At 36.3% G+C, this 18,550-nt stretch overlaps 3 protein-coding genes across 3 annotated transcripts in view; 1 reads left to right on the top strand and 2 right to left on the bottom strand.

Moving 5' to 3' along the window:
* The window catches only part of Marcal1 (SWI/SNF-related matrix-associated actin-dependent regulator of chromatin subfamily A-like protein 1), a 198,724-nt gene that overhangs the window by 16,060 nt on the left and 164,114 nt on the right, over positions 1-18,550 (bottom strand). The gene's annotated exons all lie outside the window — the stretch shown is intronic.
* On the top strand, positions 71-6,030 carry bonsai (28S ribosomal protein S15, mitochondrial). Its single transcript, XM_019048945.2, has 4 exons — positions 71-518; positions 2,222-2,355; positions 4,342-4,537; positions 5,613-6,030. The coding sequence occupies exons 1-4, from the start codon at positions 253-255 to the stop codon at positions 5,932-5,934; spliced, it is 918 nt and encodes a 305-aa protein (XP_018904490.1). The 5' UTR covers positions 71-252; the 3' UTR covers positions 5,935-6,030.
* On the bottom strand, positions 8,425-16,888 carry LOC109035346 (tryptophan--tRNA ligase, mitochondrial). Its single transcript, XM_019048944.2, has 7 exons — positions 16,606-16,888; positions 15,464-15,625; positions 14,873-14,971; positions 13,264-13,427; positions 12,532-12,656; positions 10,733-11,000; positions 8,425-9,844 (listed from the first exon to the last, which is right to left on the bottom strand). The coding sequence occupies exons 1-7, from the start codon at positions 16,699-16,701 to the stop codon at positions 9,664-9,666; spliced, it is 1,095 nt and encodes a 364-aa protein (XP_018904489.2). The 5' UTR covers positions 16,702-16,888; the 3' UTR covers positions 8,425-9,663.

Raw genomic sequence — 18,550 nt, 5'->3', positions numbered from 1 at the left:
TCCAATCCGGAGTCTCAACAGTCACCGTTTTATTTTGAGGTTATGGCCCAAGTCCATTCCAAGATTTTTAACTAATTTTATTTTCCTGTAATTTCACTACTTTTACTTTAATCAGCCGGGAATCGTTTTAGTCGTGTATTGTGAACTGCAAAAAGTTTCAGAATGAATTGTGACAATCAAGAATCGTTTTCACCCCAGTTATAGATTTACCTCACTCGAGCCTCACTTTGTCAATATCGTCGCACTAATAAAATGTCTTGCACAGTTAAACTGAAAAATATGAATCGACTCACACCACTGTTACTTTCTAAGAAAAGCCCATCAATTTGGTTTGATCGTGGCCTAAAAATTTCTGCAGTATTCGGCAGTCAATTGAGTGATGAATTTCCAATCAAATGGACGCGTCCAGAGAAGTTAAAATTCTACGATCCAAGGGTGACCGGTGATTTAAAACCTCTGCCTCCACTACCTTTGGACAAATTGCCCAAAGCTTATGAAGATCTCGAAGAAATGAAAGAGTAAGTTACCATTTAAGTCGTGAAAGAAGGCCATAGCATGTGGTAAATAGCCCTGTGAGTACGAAATGTGACTCCCTGTGCTATATTGACCCTCTCTGTTTACGAGTATTATTACGAAACTTCAAAGTTTTCACAAAATTGCTTATTACACCTCAGGATTAGGTTCAGAGTGAAGTTTTTAACATGAATTTATTGTAACCAGATTTAAATCAAATTTTGATTTTTTTAAATTTTTTTTTGTAATTAAAGCATTTTAAATGAATTTTCTCCCAGTCAGAAACACTCAGAGCTGGTAAGTACAGCAATCCAAATTCGTAAAATTAATTGATTTTGGTATTTTTTTTATTAGAAAATCTTTACTGCCTATCAAAAGGAACAAATGTAGTGGCCTCTCTGTTTCCTCTGCCGATGCTTAGGGGTGTTAAAACACCGCAGAATTTGTCAGGTATCCAGAGTTGCTCTAAAATGGATCGGAGTAAAGGGCTTTATTTATCTAAACCACTGAGGTTTGCCATGAACTGCCTTACTTTTTTATCCTGTGCCTGGATTGTTGACTTTTTATTAAACAGCTTTGATCGATAGGTAGCATTGATAAGATATGGATTTAACGACCAGGATCATTGGATAACGATTCAACAATTGAGCCGCTGGTCCAGTGCAATCAATATGTTCCTGGAATGTGTGGATTCCTCATCTGAGGTGATCGTCGAGTGGTTATGTGCAATCCACTGTCGATAATCCAATCCATCTTGCTCCATTGATCATAAGGAAAATCCCAGGGAACATGTCTTGCTCATGATCTCTCAGCCATGCTGAGGTTGACAAGTAAGCTAAATAGATCCGCAGTAGGTCACAGTACATGTGTCTGCGCACAGACTGGATGGTATCAAGTGATCATTTGCCTGATAAAGAACTGCTAGCATAAAGTTGCCATTCATTCGATACTCAAAGGAAGGTTCTTTTTTTTAACCAATTTCAATTAGCCTATCGGCTAATCCCACGCTTATAACCCCAGCCCCAGGTGACCATTGCCTGAGACCATCAAACTCAGATCACCTGGCCGGGAATCGAACCTGGGACCTCTTGGTCATAAGGCCAGCGCTACATCGATTCGATCTGTCTGGTACCTGGGTTTAATAAATACAATCCAACATTCCTATCAAGAAAGAAATTGGGCGGATTAAGTTGTTTCCTCTATCATTCCCATCAACCTTTTGAGGCTATTAGGTAGAATTGTTACAAATTCATTTTGAGGGCTAAAGTGCTAAACGAAGCATCTCCATCGCAATGTTTCAAAATTTCTGCTCCTATTTTATTTTTTCAAGGAGAAACAAGCCAACTTTCTAGCTTGAGATCTATGAAGAATACTTGCCACCAGAGAAGAAAAATTAAGGAACTTTTCAAGAAAATACGTGACAAAATTTCCTAAGAAAAAATGAACTGTGACAGAAAGTCTGCTACTTACGTCCCAAACAAAATACAAGGTTTTGCACTTTAGCCATTGACATGGCATAAGCTGGAAATATCCTTGTAAAATGTAGCCCAAAAGCTAGAAAGATCCTCTAAAACTTAATGCTGAAACAGCCGTTAGTTTTCTCTCCAAGAAATGAAGTGAAAGCGAGGTAAGAAAACACTACTGCTGCTTTGAGGTCGATTTCCTGTATCCTAAGATATTAACATGTCTTTTTATTCTCTCCTTCCAGTGCTCATCCTTTGGTGAAACTAGTATTTTCTTGTGGGCATCAAGGTAGAAGAGTTGCTGCAGCAGAAGTGAAAGAAGAGATGCTGAACTCAGTCAAAGCTCATGAATTTGACACAACATCAATGGAGGCTAAAAGTAAGTTTCAATTTATGTTTGATATCCAAGTGAAAGCATATTGACCCTGAAACTGCGGAAACGCATATTGAGTGCTCAGGAACATTACTTTTTTACTGACAATGGAAATGTTGCATGTGTGAGAAAGCGATTTGACAATTGATTCTTATGCAAAAGTTCGCAAGAAACACGATGGTGCCACTGGTTTTCTCGGAAATCAACTTCCAAGCTCAAAAGAAGCTCTCAAGTCGAGGCCAAAATGGAGGGGATATCCCACGCTATCCTGAGAGTCCACCTCTACATCAAGACAAACTCTCCATGCAAAGATAAGGGGCAAATACGTTAGCAGGGTTACAGTGTTTTCAGTTCTAGAGTCCCCAAATAAAGTGGCAGCTCTGTCAATGTATTTGCTCCCTATCTTTGCATGGAGAGTTTGTCTTGATGTAGACATGGACTCTCAGGATAGCATGGGTTATTCCCTCCATTACAGCCTCGACTTTGAGAGCGTTTTTTGTGCTTGGGAGTTAATTGCAGAGAAAATCAGTCGGACCGTCGTGTTTCTTGTGAACTTTTAAAAAAGAATCAATAGTCAAATCGCAAATTCCTCGCACATGCAACATCTCCATTTTGACGAAAATGAGTTAGCGACTTTTCCGCATTCTTCAGTAAGATATATGCAACCTGATGTTCTTAGTTTTTTCCAACTCCTCATGAGAGTGCTGTAAAGAAGCTGAAATGGATGAAAAAATTGGAAATCTAACCATAAAATTACAAAAATGGGGAAGTATCCTCTTTGTCCTGCAAAATCGTCAGGTTGCAGGTAAGCGGTATTGTTCCTCAGCCATCAATATCTCGTTCGCAGTGTTTCAAAATTTCTGATCCTAGGTATTTTCTCTAGCAGAGGAAACTGAGCCAACACTGTTGCTTGAAATGCTCAGTGAATATTTATCATTCAGAAAAGAAATCAGGGAAGTTTTTGAAAAATGGCACAAAGTATTTTTCATTTAAAAAATACATCATGACAGGAAGTGTGCATCATCGCAAACCAAGATATCGACGGTGAAACTACCAAACCACGTATCTCGTTTGCGGTGTTTAAAAATCTACGCTCGCATTTTATTTTTTTGAAGTAGACCAAATTAATATCATTCCTTGAAATTTTCACAGAATTTTCTTCGCACGATGAGGAAAAATCACAAAAATTTTCAAGACTGGACGTTACGTAGTTTTTCATTTAAAAAATAAAGTATGACAGGAAGTCTACGACGTCGCAAACCGAGATACGTGGTTTGGTAGTTTCACCGTCGATATGTGCTTTTGCTGTTTCATTGTCGATAAAGAAAGCTAAAGTAGAAGAATCAAGATATCTCCAGTCCCAGTCCTAGAGCATTATGCATATCGATGGCTTAAACGCAAAACCATGCATCTCCATTGCTCTGTTTCTAGATTTCTGCTCCCTTTTTAGTTTTTTGAAGAGAAGCAAGCCAATTTAGTAGCTTGAAATTTTTACAGGATCTTCTGTTAACAGAGAAGAAAAGTCAAGGAAGTTTTCAAGAAATTATGTCATCCAGTTTTCCATAGAAAAAAATGAAAAAATAAAGTATGACAGGAAGTCTGGAATTGTACAAATGGAGATATGTGGTTTCGCACTTTGGCCATTGATATTTCAAATCATATCAGTTTCCAAAATAACCACCTCCTAGTGTTTAAAACAAGATCGAGACCAACATGTCAATACAAAATTTGTGTTAGTTTTCTTTAAATAAATAAAACACAATTGGAAATTTTAAAACATTGCAATGAAGGTACACATTTTCCAACTTTAGCCATCGATATATCATATGGCCCTCCTGTTGTGATTGAAAATTGTGGTATCTCCTTTCATTCTGCAGTCATTAAAATTTCACGCACTTACTATTTCCCAAACCAATCCCATTCTGAAGAAGATTTCCTCAAAGCATCACCTGAGCATTTACTAATCTTCAGCAATTCCTGTTCTCTTTTCAGTTGCTCGATTGACGTTCGCTATTCGCAACATTCAAGATCACTTGTACAAATATGGCAACAACCCTATAGTGAGAAAAGTTGGTAATCATGCCATTAACAAAAGGAAAGAATACCTTTGCAAGCTAAGGGAATATGATTATAAAAAGTTTGAGTGGCTGTTAGAAAAATTAGATCTCGAATTCAAACCTCATCCCTTGTAAGTATTTGCCACTATAGTTGTTATCATCTTTAGTTGCATTAGTAATTAGTGGGTGAGCGGTGTAACAATTCTGCAGAGTATCTGACAGTTGATCTCCATATATAACGTCATGAAAGAACCAAAAAGCTCCCTGTAAAGTTTAAAGAGGACTTTTAAAGGAAAAAAAAACCTGATCAAAATCTGAGCAACCCGAGACCTGCTGCTATGATGACATAACTAAGCCATGTTTTCGGCTGGGCTTCAGCCAATCAGCGAATCCGGATTCTCTGGCTTACCTACGTCATAATAGACTGCCAAATATATCGTTCTAAATGGGTCCGTATTTTGGCGTTGTCAAAATCTATATTCTCCATTATTGTAGGTAAGTTAAAAAATCCAACAAAATTACCAAGAGCTCAACTTATTCAGCACTTTAAGAATTAAAGTCTACCGAAAGTCAACTGACAAAATGAAGACCTGCTTTTTAGGCAAGATTTGAACACATAAGTACATGGTTTTTTGTGGGTTTTTTTTTTTTTTTTTTTTTTTTTTTTTTTGTCAATTTACAGTTTGGCTAGAAAATTGACCAAGTTAATGCCTTTTATTTACAAACAGAGCCTGAGATGACATTTTTTCAGTCCGTTTCGGTAGTTTCGACTATCCGACCTTTTCATTATCCATTGCCAAATGGACCGCATTTAACAGAAAGGAACCAAGCCACATCAGCTATTGCCAATTTTATCTGGGCAATTTAATTCTTATGAGGAAACGTTTGTGCAGATACCTTTGAAGATGTTAAGGAATTTGCTTTGTACTATGGAGAAAATTCACTGAAATTTGCATGAAAATCCGCACAACTGTTTTCATGTAAAAAATTAAATTTGGCAACAGCTGATGTGGCTTGGTTCCATTCTGTTTAACGCGGTCCAAATGACTGTATTTTTCAAAATTGATCCTCAAGTGGGTGGAAATGGTCCTCGATGGGATAGGTTTTTTGTTTGATTTTTCTTTGTTTGTTAATGCTTTGCATGAATGATCTGATGTTCAGTGCCAATTCTAATGATTTTCTAACTAATACTTATATTTCTTGCAGGGATGAATTGAGGGAAGGAGGGACAGGATACATCAGGATTGAAAGGAAAGAATCAATTAGAAAGTTGACAACTTTGCATTGCGAAGATATCCTGAAGAAAAAGTGGCTCGACTACGAAGAGCAATTGGAAAATGAAAAGCGAGACTTCCTTAAGAGGAAAGTGGACACACTGAAATGGGCCCGGCAGGAGCAGATAGATTGTAAAATGGAGCCAACCATCAGTGAAGAAGATATAAAGAATGCCGAGATTCAACTGGAGGAGTTCCTGAAGGAATGGTATGCAAAAGAAGCGCTAAAACCTGTTCCCAAAGTTCGAAAGTAGGCTATTGTAAATCATTGGCACCAAGCTGCACGTTTTTGTTACTTATTTTCTAAGTTTTTATTGAAAGAATTAAACATGTATCTTTTGAATTTACAATACTATCTTTTTATTTTAGCCTCCAATTAAATTGAGGAAAAAGTATTGGGAACAACTTACACTGAGCGACTTTTTATGAAGTACAAGGATTAAAAAAGAATCAATATGATGTATATACATTTTAACCATGATTATTTAAGGTATTAATTCATGCCAAAGTTTTTCAAACCGCTAGGGTTCATCTTCAGGGCAAAAATTTACGAACAAAAAACCAAACAAACACAAAACAAATGCTTTGGCATGAATTAATACCTTAAATAAAAATTGTTAAAATGTCTAACATATTGGTTCTTTTTTAATCCTTGCATTTAGTTATGCTACTCGAACCATTATGTTTTTTCTTATGAAGTAGGCTGTGCTAAAAATTAGGGTTTAAGTTCCTTTCTCCTTGTTTCTATCACATAGGTCTGAACTCCTATGTATGACATTATGCAGTCCTTAATTCCCTTCTAAAAATATAAAATCATCTAAAAAAAAACTACTATACCTTGCTAATTTGGATTGCATTTGACAGGAGAGAACCAGCTCGATTATCGTGTTTTCAAAATTTTACAACTTGTTCTCCCCTTTGAAAAGTACCGAATACGAGTAGGTACAGTATTAAAATGAACTCGATTATTTTCCTATAAAATTAAAAAATTTTCAGCAGGAAGACAAAAAACTATTTGCTATTCTGCAAAATGTTTTAGATGAAGATATCTCACAATTGTTACACCACTATAAACAGGCTTGTTCCCATATCCTAAAAGCAATCCATTTATCGTCGCGACCATAAGCTCACAAAAATGCCAAGAAATGAGAAACAAAAAAATAAAATCTACAAGTGAGGTGCTCTGAGTAATACCTTCTTTTTCAAAGGAAAAATAATGAAATGCATTGGCAAAACCTATTATATTGTTATGGTATTAATGGAATTTGAATTATGGTTTAAAATTAAAGTAGAGTGAGAAAAAACCTTCGGAAGCATGGCATAGGACAGAGGTAGATTTCCTGTTACCAGTCACATGAGTGATCCCCGTTCCTTTTGGAGACTGATGTAATTTACGAATATGTAGTTTATGAATAAAAAGTTGCAGTAATTTGAATTTCAGTGAATTGAATGATTAATACTTGAAGAAAAAAGGTTCACTTGTTTTTCTCACTCGCGATGAAACCAATGCCAAAAATTGTTTATTTTTAGTTCTACACATACAAATAGTTGTTGAGAAAAGTCATGGGGTTTTTATCATTTTTGCTGGGGAAAACCTGGAAAATTTAAGGAATCCTCTTCCAATTGTGTTGACACTGACAAGGGGAGCTTCCCAAGTGTAACCGGAATTTCGAGTTGAAATTTCGCATGAAGATACTAGAGTGCATATTAGGATGCCGTATTTTTCGTTTTTCGAATGGGGTCGGGAAAGCCTCAAAAAAAGGGCTAAAGATGCGAAAAAACGCGCGCGCTAGCGGAACAGGTAAACATAATGATTAGAGGCTTGTATCCTTAGCAGTACAGCATGGCCCAAACGGTAGCTGCGCTCGCCTCGGCAGGCGGGAGAGGTCCGAGGCTCCGGTTCCTGATTACCGCTCGTAATTTTATTTTACTATATGCTTGTTTATTTTTCACTTACTTTATTTGACATTCGGCTCCGCAACCGACTGACGAGGTGGACTCACGTTAGTGACTGAAGATTTTTTACATATGCTGTGATTATAAAAACTCGTAGTTTCTTCTTGGGATTGATAAGTTATATATATTGAATGAACGAAAACACTCTAAAATCACCAAATTTCGTTGCAAGATGACTTTCCGGAGTATCAGTCGAATCAGTTATCTTTATCTGCCGGATATCCGGCAGTCAGCTTGGGCAACGAAATTTGGTGAGTTTTAGAGTGTTTTGTTCATTCACTTATATATAACGTTTCAATCCAAGAGAAACTTCGAGTTTTTATCAGCATATGTAAAAAAATCTTCAGTCACTACGTGATTCTACCTCCGTACGTCGGTTTCGCGGAGCGAATGGTGCAAAATAAAGTAAGTGAAAAAATAAACAAGCATATAGTAAAATAAAAATTACCGAGCGGTAATCAGGAACCGATCCTCGGACCTCCGCCTGCGAGGCTGAGCGCGTTACCGTTTGGCCATGCGGTACTGATAAGGATCATAGAGCCTCTATCACCTACGTTTTACCTTGTTCCGCTAAGCTGCGCGCGTTTTTTCGCGATCTTTAGCCCTTTTTTTGAGGGCTTTCCCGACCCCCATTCGAAAACGAAAAAAATACGGCATCCAAAAATATCTTAGTATTCTTCATGGAAATTTCAACTCGAAATTCCGGTTACACTTGGGAAGCTCCCCTTTGTGCTGAGTATAAAGTTATCTTGTTTTATCATCTGTTTTGTGACAAACAATACAATAAATTGCAAGAAAACATTAGCGAAGAGATTTTACTCATGAAGCAGATGTTGACAAAAATGAATCTAATTTCAGTATGTTTCTGGAATACATTAATTTTCTTGATAAAAATTCACTATTGAACCTTCCATCAGAAAAGTCACCCCTCATTTCTTTAATGATAGTTATTGGTTCCTTTGAGAGTTACAATTGAATTATTTTATCCTCCGCAAAATTTTATGACGAACTATCATACTTGAACTTTTTCCAAGCAAAAATTCTTACGACTAAATCTGCTGCAGTTTACTTGAGCAAAATGTCCTGAATTTATAGTTTCAACCAAGTTGGGTAAATAATTATCGGGGTATTGATGTTAGTTACTTTAAAATTTCATGTGCATACATAAAAGCCGTTTTCACAGCGCTCTTTGGTGCTCTGCGACACTCAGCTGCCAAAGTGCCCTATCATCCCAAAGGCGAAATTTCATGTACCAGTCTTAAAAAAGGAAGAAAAAAAATCGTGATACAAAGATGTTATGCCCTTGGTTCAGGGAATTTTGTTTCCCAGGATCTCTTTTACATAGTAAGTTGGTAGATTTTTTTTTTTTTTTTTAAAGCCATTATGTCTCTTGTGACTTTCAGACGTCAACTTTTCTTGCACCATCACTAAAATTAAATAGGAGTTACAGCCTTAAGTTTAGAGTAAGAAGTTCATGGATGATGCAAGGCACCACAAACTCATCAAACCAAAATTTTATTAGCATAGTGATCTGAGTCTGAATATGTACAAGAGTATGAAAAAGAATTTCCTAGACAGAAGAGGAAAAACAGTCCGAGAATTTTCGGTACTCGCTAATTTTGCGAGAACTTAATAATATCCTTAAAATGAGAGACATTTTCGGAATATCTCGGGCAAAATACTTTCATCTTTGACAGCACTTAAAAGTGATTGAAAAGAATCGACAATTGAGTCTAACAGTTCAATACCTTCAATACCTCTTCCAGAAACACCTTCCCTCACTCTCTCTTAAAACATTAAATGTTTCAAATTTTTTCCTTCTTTAGAATGTACATTTTAGATCTAAAAGGTTATTTTAGTGGATAAAATGAGGAGTATAATTATTTTTATCAAATGGCAAGGACAGAAAAAATATTTTAGAAAAAAAGGAGATGGCTGAATATGGAACAAACAAATTCATTTGTCCTCAAGTGTCTGTCTAACCTTCTGAGTGACTTAGGATTTTATATCCCTCTCTGAGAGCATGACTAACTAAATCCGACTTTTTTCTTGATTTCTAACCAATTCGGCTTAGCTATTGTCATTGCCTTTGTAGCACCTTCCGACAGAATTTTATGAATGTATTCAGGCGAGTTTTGCAACCTTTCTATTTCTTCTCGTATGGGACTTAATTTTTCTATTAGAACGTCCGCAAGCGAATCTTTTAGTCTGCAACAGATTTCGACAAATACTAAATTAAAAGACAAGATACAAGAACAAAAATAGGAAAAAACACACACACACATAAAAAGTGCCTTATTTCAGATAGGCAGAGGCATAGAAAAAAATGTGAAACTGAATCGAAAAAATATTGGAAAAGTTGGAAAACTTGTATGCAGAAACAACTCAACAAAGACAGAATTCTTCTTAAGGTGATTCGTCAAGCTGAAGTGACATGGTCGAACTGGCATGCAATGCATCGCGTCAATTAGGTCAAAAGTCTCAGCAGATTTTGAATTTTTAGCAAAAAAAGAAGGACAATAACCCCTGTGCATGAGCCTAAAGAATCACTCTAAACACAGAAATCGGCAAAATTAAGAAGAATGAAGGCAGAATAGTGTTTGGAAAAAAACCTCACATTCGATTCAGCTATCGATTTCTGTATCGAATGTGAGGTTTTTTTCCAAACACTATTCTGCAATCATTTCTTTGAATTTTGCCAATTTTTGGGTTTAGAATGATTCTTTAGGCTCATGTGCAGGGGCTGTTGTCCTTTTTTTGTTAAAAATTCAAAATATGCCAAGATTTTCTACCTAATCGGTGCAATATATATATCGCAGACCAGTTCTACCACGTCACTTGAGCTTGACGAATCACCTTAAAAATTACATCAATTTTGGAAAATTTAACATATAAATCAGATGCATAGTTTGGAATATCCTAATTTTGTGCATTATATGCTTTCAAACTCTTCAATAAATAAACAGATCCTTATACAGCCTCCTTCACAAACTTGTTGCTTTAGGTTTCATCAAGGCTCTATAATAAATCGTACAAAAAGATCCTTGCTAAAAATATTATGATAATAATAAGGAAGAAGAGAGAAAAAATTCTTACACCAAAGTGTCTTTGTTCGCAAAATTATCACAGGTTTCTTGAATTGAAAGGCCAGTGCAAGATGAGTGGATCTGAATCATATTTGACACTCCAGGTCTTGTGGCAGGCTCATAAAATATTTCAGAAGTGCAATCTGTGACAGCTTTGCGACACTTTTTTCGTATTTCATCAGGTGAATCTGTGATGTCTATTCTACTCTTTGGATCAGGACTAGATTTTGCCATTTTTTTGGCTGGATCGCGGAGGCTTTTTATGCTACTGCCTAGACCTGGAACATAGGATCAATCATGGAAATGAGTTGATATGTTGATGAGTTACATGGAAAATGAGATGATTACTTTGGCAACGAAAAGATTTCAGAATCATGGACGCAGAATCCAGCACACTTTTTCAATAGACTGAGTATCGACATTCAGGTATAGGCCAGGTATAGGGGAATAATGGTGCATTAAAGCCGTTGTATGCTTGTGGAGGATCCTCAACTCACAGTTGATCAAATTACTATTCGTTTGCTTCTCACACTCAAATTGTTCCGAGTACTTCACCAGATCAGGTAAACCATGGCTGAAGCTCTAAATTGTATGCCGAGACTTTGAACTCATTTTTTCTGGGAAGTTACCTAGCGCATGAAAAGTAGATAAGTTTGGAGGAATGGAGGGTGAAGGAGATCCATGATGTCTCTGCAAGGCGTGAAGCAAATTTATGAGACAATAGCTTGATAGAAAACTGGGAGTATGAGCGTTTTACAGCCAGATTCACACAGTTCAACTTTCGACAAAAGTGGACGAAGCGTCCAATGGAAAGTTGAATACAACAAAATTAGATTCAACTGCTGTTTCCGAGTGATATTGTCACACGGAATTCTGGTACCTCTGTCAGCTTCCAGTTTGCAAAGATACAGCGTCGACTAAAGTTGATTGTTTCAGTTTCAACTTTCTGTTCAAATTTTCATCCGCAAGTTGTGTTCTCATTTCAGGATAACTTGATCCAACTTTTTATTTGACAAAAGAGGCAGAAAAGTTGAATGAAAATTTGAACCATATGAATTAGGCTTAACACTGATTTGACTTCAGCTATGCTCTTGAGGAAAGAAAATAGGTAAAATTATTTTAAAATCCACCCTAGTTAATGCATAAGTTGTGAGCAGTTCTGTGAACTATAGTTATTGAAGAGCATATTTTTCTTGTTGTTTTTCTCAAATTTTCTCATTAATTAAGTAACATATCTAATTTTACACAGACAATGGATTTGTTGCGTGTGTAAGGAATTTGCGACTTGACCATTGGTTCTTATTTAAAAGTTCACAAGAAACACAATGGTCGTACTGATTTTCTCTGCAATTAACTCCCAAGCACAAAAAACGCTCTCAAAGTTGAGGCTGTAATGGAGGGGATATCCCATGCTATCCTGAGAGTCCATGTCTACATCAAGACAAACTCTCCATGCAAAGATAAGGAGCAAATACATTGACAGAGCGGTCACTTTATTTGGGGACTCTAAAACTGAAAACATGGCAACCCTGCTAATGTATTTGCTCCTTATCTTTGCATGGAGTTTGTCTTGATGTAGAGGTGGACTCTCAGGATAGCGTGGGATATCCCCTCCATTTTGGCCTCGACTTGAGGGCTTTTTCTGAGCTTGGGAGTTGATTTCAGAGAAAACCAGTGGCACCATCGTGTTTCTTGCGAACTTTTTACATAAGAATCAATAGTCAAATCGCAAATTCCTCATGCATGCAACATCTCCAATGGTCATCAAATTCCAATTATCTAAAGATTAGATATTAAAAATTACTTTACCTTCGATCATCAAGGCTTGGGGCCGAGGAAAAGTGTTCCCATATTTTTTGTTGAAGTGATTGACTAGGTGACAGGCTAAATTAATGTTTTGAAGTTGGTCGTTACCTACAGGCACATGTGTTGCTCTGAACAACAATAGAAAGAAATGAAAGACAATGAACTCGATGGATTATATCTCTAGTTGAGGGCCACAGAAACTTCTTTGCGTTTCCACTAATTGGAAAAATCAGGGGAAAATAAAGCAACAACTCAATTGCTTGTAGCTTAGTTTGCAAATTTAAAAACTTTCTATCTTGGGCCTGGTATTAATATCATAAACAATTTTCTTACACAATTAAACTCCTTGGGCGCTGAGTGTTTCGAGAATTCAAATAACTGGATTTTCCAAAATTGTTAGTCATATTTCTTGGGCTCTGCACTACTGATATTGAATGTAAATGTCGCAGGCAAATAGTCAAATTATTGGATACTGAGGCAGACCGTCAAATTCTGATAATTCATGAAGTTTAATACGTTTTTCTCGGAAAACTCTCGAATTGTCGACGTTTAGAAAGTAGAATTTATCAAAAGTGCAAAATTTCTTTGTATTTTTCTTGCCGAATGGCCTAAATATATTTTAACTACCTATCAAAATATGAAAAATTCTGTATTTTATGGCAAGCTATAGATTTTCAGATAAATGTTGGTTCAGAACTAAAGATTAACACAGACATGGTTACATTTCACACTCACTTGTACAAGAGAATGTCAGCAGCTTGAAGCGTAGGATAGGCGAACAGCCCTGCAGGAATTTCTTGGAGGGCCTCTGTTTTTTCCTTGAAGTGAGGTAGCTGAGCTAATCTAGACATAGTTGAATTGCAAATGAATATCCAACCAAGCATAGCATGATATGGTACCTAAAAAAAAATTTGGAGATTGATAGCAATGTGGGAAAATACATTATTACAAACAACATGACGAGCAGAAAGGGACAAAGATCATATGAAATTTTGTTTTTGTTGATAATTTTTCGCAAGGAATTCAACAGGTTTTATATTTATACAGTTTAAAACCAAAGAAAGACAACTGACGAATTTCAACTAAAGGTTGAATGAATCTTCAACGGAGATAAGAAAACTTGTGTTCTTCCTTTCTGTATCAATGGCCGAAGCACCAAAGAACGTACCTCCATTTGGGACCTTGCAGACTTTCTGTTATACTTTATTTTTTCTTTGGAAAACTAGACAGCGTATTTTCATCAAAAGTACCTTCATCTTTCTTTTCCGTTAAAGAAATATCCTGTATCAATTTAAACCTAGGAAGTTGGCTTGTTTCTCTGTGAAAAAATAAAAAACCAGCAGAAATTTTGAAACATGACAATGGAGATACTTGATTTCGAACTTAGGCTATCGAAGTGTTTTTCGAATTTTTTATTCTGTAACAAAGGAGAATTACCTTCTATGTTTAGAGTAGTGAGATTTAAATGACCGGGGCAAACCAATAATGTTTCAAATTTTCATTGCTAGCTAACTCAGAATAGGTATCTACTGAGACTGAGACATCATAATCTACAATTCTTGTTTTTTCATTAATTTTTCTTTACTTTTCTTTTATTCTCAAAAAAAGTTATCTTTTCAGAGGTTCCTAGAAATCCTTGCTTTCATTGCCTTTTTCTTACTTTTCCTAACTTGACACAAATTTTGAACTCTAACAAGAACAGATAATTACAAATGATAATGAAATTTGGATCAGGAAGAAGGACATGCATCTGAGGAAATAAATTGAGTCTAACTGAAAATATACAGAAATGTCATAAAATATGTGTAAAAATTGTATGACTCCAAGACTTTTTCTCCAAGTTTATTGCGAAAATATTTAATTTCTGTGCTTAAAAATAAAATATCCGTAAGCTTTCTGTACATCTATACTGACTTTTCCAAGTCTGCGCTTTTATAGTGTGGCCATGCATTCTTGATTTATGTGTATTTTTTCCGAGCAGTGGTGCAGTGAACACCCTGCAACTGTTTTTTTTTTTTCATTTAATACAGCAGCTCTCAATTGTCACAGCAGCTTTTGAAGTTTTGAAAAGACAGGTAACATTTGAGCAACTCAGAAATTTCCCAAGATAAGGGGTGAAAAGCTGCACAAGAATCTAAAATAAATATGTTGAAGAGGAAGAAAAACTTATGAGTGAAAAATTTCAAAATTTAAAATCGTTAATTATGAAATGATGCAAGTGAGTTCCTATTCGTTCTAGACATATTTAACGAAAATATTTTGTTATGTTTGGTGATGCAGAGTAAGAAATGCTTGAAAGATTTTAAAAATTATTTTGAACGGGTGAAAGGGAATACTTTCTGACCTGAGACTGCTGAAACAGAATGCTTTTTGATGGATCAATACCACATGCGATTAATGTGGATGCCATTTTGAGGATGCTTTCTTTCAGTTCTTCTGGTTTCTGGAAAATGAAAAATTAATTTTTGACCATTACAGACAATGTAGTCTCCACCAAATGGAGACACTAATGAAATTGGTGTTGAATGAAAACATGAAATATCCAACATAGTTCCTTACAAAGTGAAGAGAGCCAAGAAAAATAAAGTCTCAGAAATTAAAGGTACACATTTCTGGGAAAGCTCCTTACCGCCATCAAACAGATTTTAAGAGGTAGAAATTGTTCAAGAATCCTAAGTTTCTAATTTGTGAATGTAAGACTTTTAACAATTTGCATCAAATGTGTGTTTTTCAAACACAGAACAGATACCCAATTGAATTGATACGCAAAAGTTGCAACTGCACATTCTTTGGTTTTATCTTCATTCCTTAATTTTTCAAACATTTTCAAAAATCGACGCTGCTATATTAAGTACATTTTAGATATGAGGACCACTGTTCTTTGACAGATAAAAGGACTAAATTGATCTTGATTTCTTGCGCCGTGACATCTTACCTTAGGAACCGTTATTGCATGAAGATCGACGATACAGTAAATACCGTTTTTGCCTTCATTTTGAAATTCAACCCATTTCTTCACAGCTCCAAAATAGTTTCCAATGTGTAAAGTACCAGTTGGCTGGACTCCTGAGAAGATCAAGTCTTTCCACTTTTTACTCTGGGGAGAAAAAGATAACATTAGTGGGTGATTTCACGATGACAGGAATAATCATGTTACCATGGGTTATGAACAACATAGAGCAAGACGATACAGTATATATAATGTAGGATATATTGAAAAGAATGATGACCCTTTGTTCATACAAAAAACTTGACTGGTTACCGTTATATTTAGACCGAAAAACTCTGGTCAGTTACGCTTTGCCAACTGTGGGTTTGAAGAAGATGAGTGATTTTTTGTTCGAGTGTTGATGCTACTACACTTTTAGGAGCATTTCCTTGCGTAAATTTATAGAGATCACACCCATAGAGATTAAATAAGGCGTTTTTCAGCAATTTTCCAAGTTATGAGCGAAATCTGAAATCTCGTCTGTCCTCAGAGTTCAAAACAAATTTTGGCAGTCTCACAACTTAGTTAAAAACACCTTTGATAATGCTCATGAACGGGTGGAGCGAGCCCACCAAAATTTTTTATCGGGAGAAAGGAACTTACTTAAGTCTTAGCAAGATGATATTTACTTGATATTAGAGGTGTCGTCAGCTAAGTTGGCAGTTGTTTACTTTCGGTTTGCAAGCGCCAACAACAAATTAGGGACTCTAAACAAAGCCGACTATCCACATTGAAAACATCAGTCTCATGATCATATCGTAAAAAAACTACTTTTCAGTTATGATTTGCGACTTTTTTGTGGTTGTGATTTCTGTGTGGCTAAAAATTAAAGTGTTACAGGGTTTGAAAGTATTAAAAAACTTATCTAAGCTTGTGTTCTTGCTTCTGAGAGTCTGATGTTTTCATGGGGATAGTAGTGACGCAAAAACGCCTGCAAACCGAAAGTATACAACCGTCAACTTAGCTGTCGACACCTCTAATGGGATGTTTACAGGAATCTGACAAGCCCTATCCATTGAGAAAGAGCTCAAATGATTTATGGTAAGCTTTGCTGCACTCATAGTACCTTTTAAAAAAAGTGGACTTACTTCCTCCGATGAATAAGATCTCCATAGTTCTCTAAAATGAAACTCAGTTGAGCAGGAGGAAACCCAGCGAGGAGTCCTACGAAGGACTGACACCATGATTGGGAGCTGACTGTAGAGTACTCAGTGTGTAAATGACACCGAATGGCCACCTGAGATGATGGTAAACTGGTGCTGGAGACAAACTGGTACACGTTATCATAACTTCATACTGCTGATTGACAAAGATTTATTGACTGGAAACAGACAAAACAGTACATTTTATGACATAACCTCAAATCTTGCATGCTCTTGTAAACATTGGTGTTCGGTGCTTGGTGGCACGCCAACAACGGCGCGCTTTTTAATTTTTGGCGCGTACTTTTGAAATTGCGCGCACGTGGTAGAAGTTGCGACGCGACAATGAGGCACGTTTTATTTTTATAAAAAAAAAAAAAAAAGAACTCGCAATGCACAGTTCAATAATTTGGCACCTTGATATTTGGACGATAGTTCTAAAATCCCCAATAACAGCTACACGGAAAGAAATTAAATGTTGATTTAGCGTTTATACTGTTAAAAAGATATCCGACAAGTTTCAAATGCTGATTTTACATTTTGACAAATACTAACCTAACTACGCATACGCATACGCTACAAAACATACAAATTAAAATGTTATGTTGGCATTTTTGTATTGTAAAATCAGCATTTGAAACTTGTCGGACATCTTTTCAACAGTATAAATGCTAAATCAACATTTAATTTTTTTCCGTGTATGGATCCTGGAATAATTTTGTGAGAGCTGCTAAAGCTTGCTATGTCCACATGAGTACATTGTGCTCTCAGATTTACTTTGAAGTAGGTAAGTCGGCAATCACATATCTCGGTTTGCGACGTCGCAGACTTCCTGTCATACTTTATGTTTTAAACGGAAAACTACTCAACGGCAATTCTTCAAAACTGCCGTGATTTTTCTTCTCTGTGCGAAGAAAATTCTGCAAAAACTTCAAGAAATGATGGCAATTTGTTCTCCTTTAAAAAAATAACATGCTGGCGGAAATTTTCAGACACCGCAAACGATTTATATGATTGCCAACTTACACCGTCGATATGTATTTTTCGGATAATTAATATTCGTGCAGCCCTCCGGCAGGGTTGTTGCCTATGCAGTGAAATTGAAGGCGAACTTTAGATGGATGATGCCTATCAATAAGTTAGTTCATTGTTAATCGGTTCAATATAAGCTTATGGAGCGAATGAAACTGTTTGCAAACAGATACCGACGGCGTAAGTCCGCAATCACATATCTCGTTTGAGGTGTCTGAAAATCTCCGCCTCCATGTTATTTTTTTAAAGGAGAACAAATTGACATCGTTCCTTGAAGTCCATTAATATTGTTATCGATAGAGAGCTGCATTTTATGATATTTTTATGGGAGATTCTCGATAAGATTTTCACACCAAAGATCGCCTAAGTTGCACGGAAACCTTCCTGAGCAAGCTTATTTGTGTGTGTAATTCATTTTTTAATTGCTTTCCATTTTTTATTAATATCTCAATCGAACTACGGAAACGCAACGGTCGCAACACTTTGTTCGGTTAAAAAAAAGAATATGAAAAGAAAAAAGAGAGGAAGAATTCCTAAGCACAAACCAATTGCCCAGGAGAGAAAAAATTTCCTCTTGAGTAGTTGTTTCCGAGAGAAATGTTTTCTCTCCCGAGCAACTAGTTTATGACTGGGAGAGGAGTGTATCCGTTCCTGAGCACTAACTAGTTCCTCAAAAGAGAAAATGTTTCTCTCCTTTGCACCGACTAGTTGCGTAGGAGAGAAAAAATTTCTGTCCTTTGCACTAACTAGTTGCTCAGAAAAGAAACAATTTCTCTCCTTGCACCGATTAGTTGCTTAGGAGAGAATTAATTTCTCTCCTTTGCACTTACTAGTTGCTCAGGAGAGAAGACATTTCTCT

Source organism: Bemisia tabaci, chromosome 7, assembly GCF_918797505.1.
Source record: "Bemisia tabaci chromosome 7, PGI_BMITA_v3".
Taxonomy (NCBI): Eukaryota; Metazoa; Arthropoda; class Insecta; order Hemiptera; family Aleyrodidae; genus Bemisia; species Bemisia tabaci.
The sequence above is the reverse complement of the archived record's forward strand: the minus strand, read 5'-3'. Positions and strand labels throughout refer to the sequence as shown.

What these genes read in the sequence shown, in the direction of transcription:
- bonsai (XM_019048945.2), top strand. Translation starts at nt 253, where the DNA reads ATGTCTTGCACAGTTAAACTGAAAAATATGAATCGACTCACACCACTG. An exon ending in AACATCAATGGAGGCTAAAA is followed by an intron (nt 2,356 to 4,341) that starts GTAAGTTTCAAT and finishes TTCTCTTTTCAG; the next exon opens with TTGCTCGATTGACGTTCGCT. An exon ending in GAATTCAAACCTCATCCCTT is followed by an intron (nt 4,538 to 5,612) that starts GTAAGTATTTGC and finishes TATTTCTTGCAG; the next exon opens with GGATGAATTGAGGGAAGGAG.
- LOC109035346 (XM_019048944.2), bottom strand. Translation starts at nt 16,701, where the DNA reads ATGGTGTCAGTCCTTCGTAGGACTCCTCGCTGGGTTTCCTCCTGCTCA. An exon ending in GATCTTATTCATCGGAGGAA is followed by an intron (nt 15,626 to 16,605) that starts GTAAGTCCACTT and finishes TTTTCTCCCCAG; the next exon opens with AGTAAAAAGTGGAAAGACTT. An exon ending in TTCTGTTTCAGCAGTCTCAG is followed by an intron (nt 13,428 to 14,872) that starts GTCAGAAAGTAT and finishes ATTTTTTTTTAG; the next exon opens with GTACCATATCATGCTATGCT.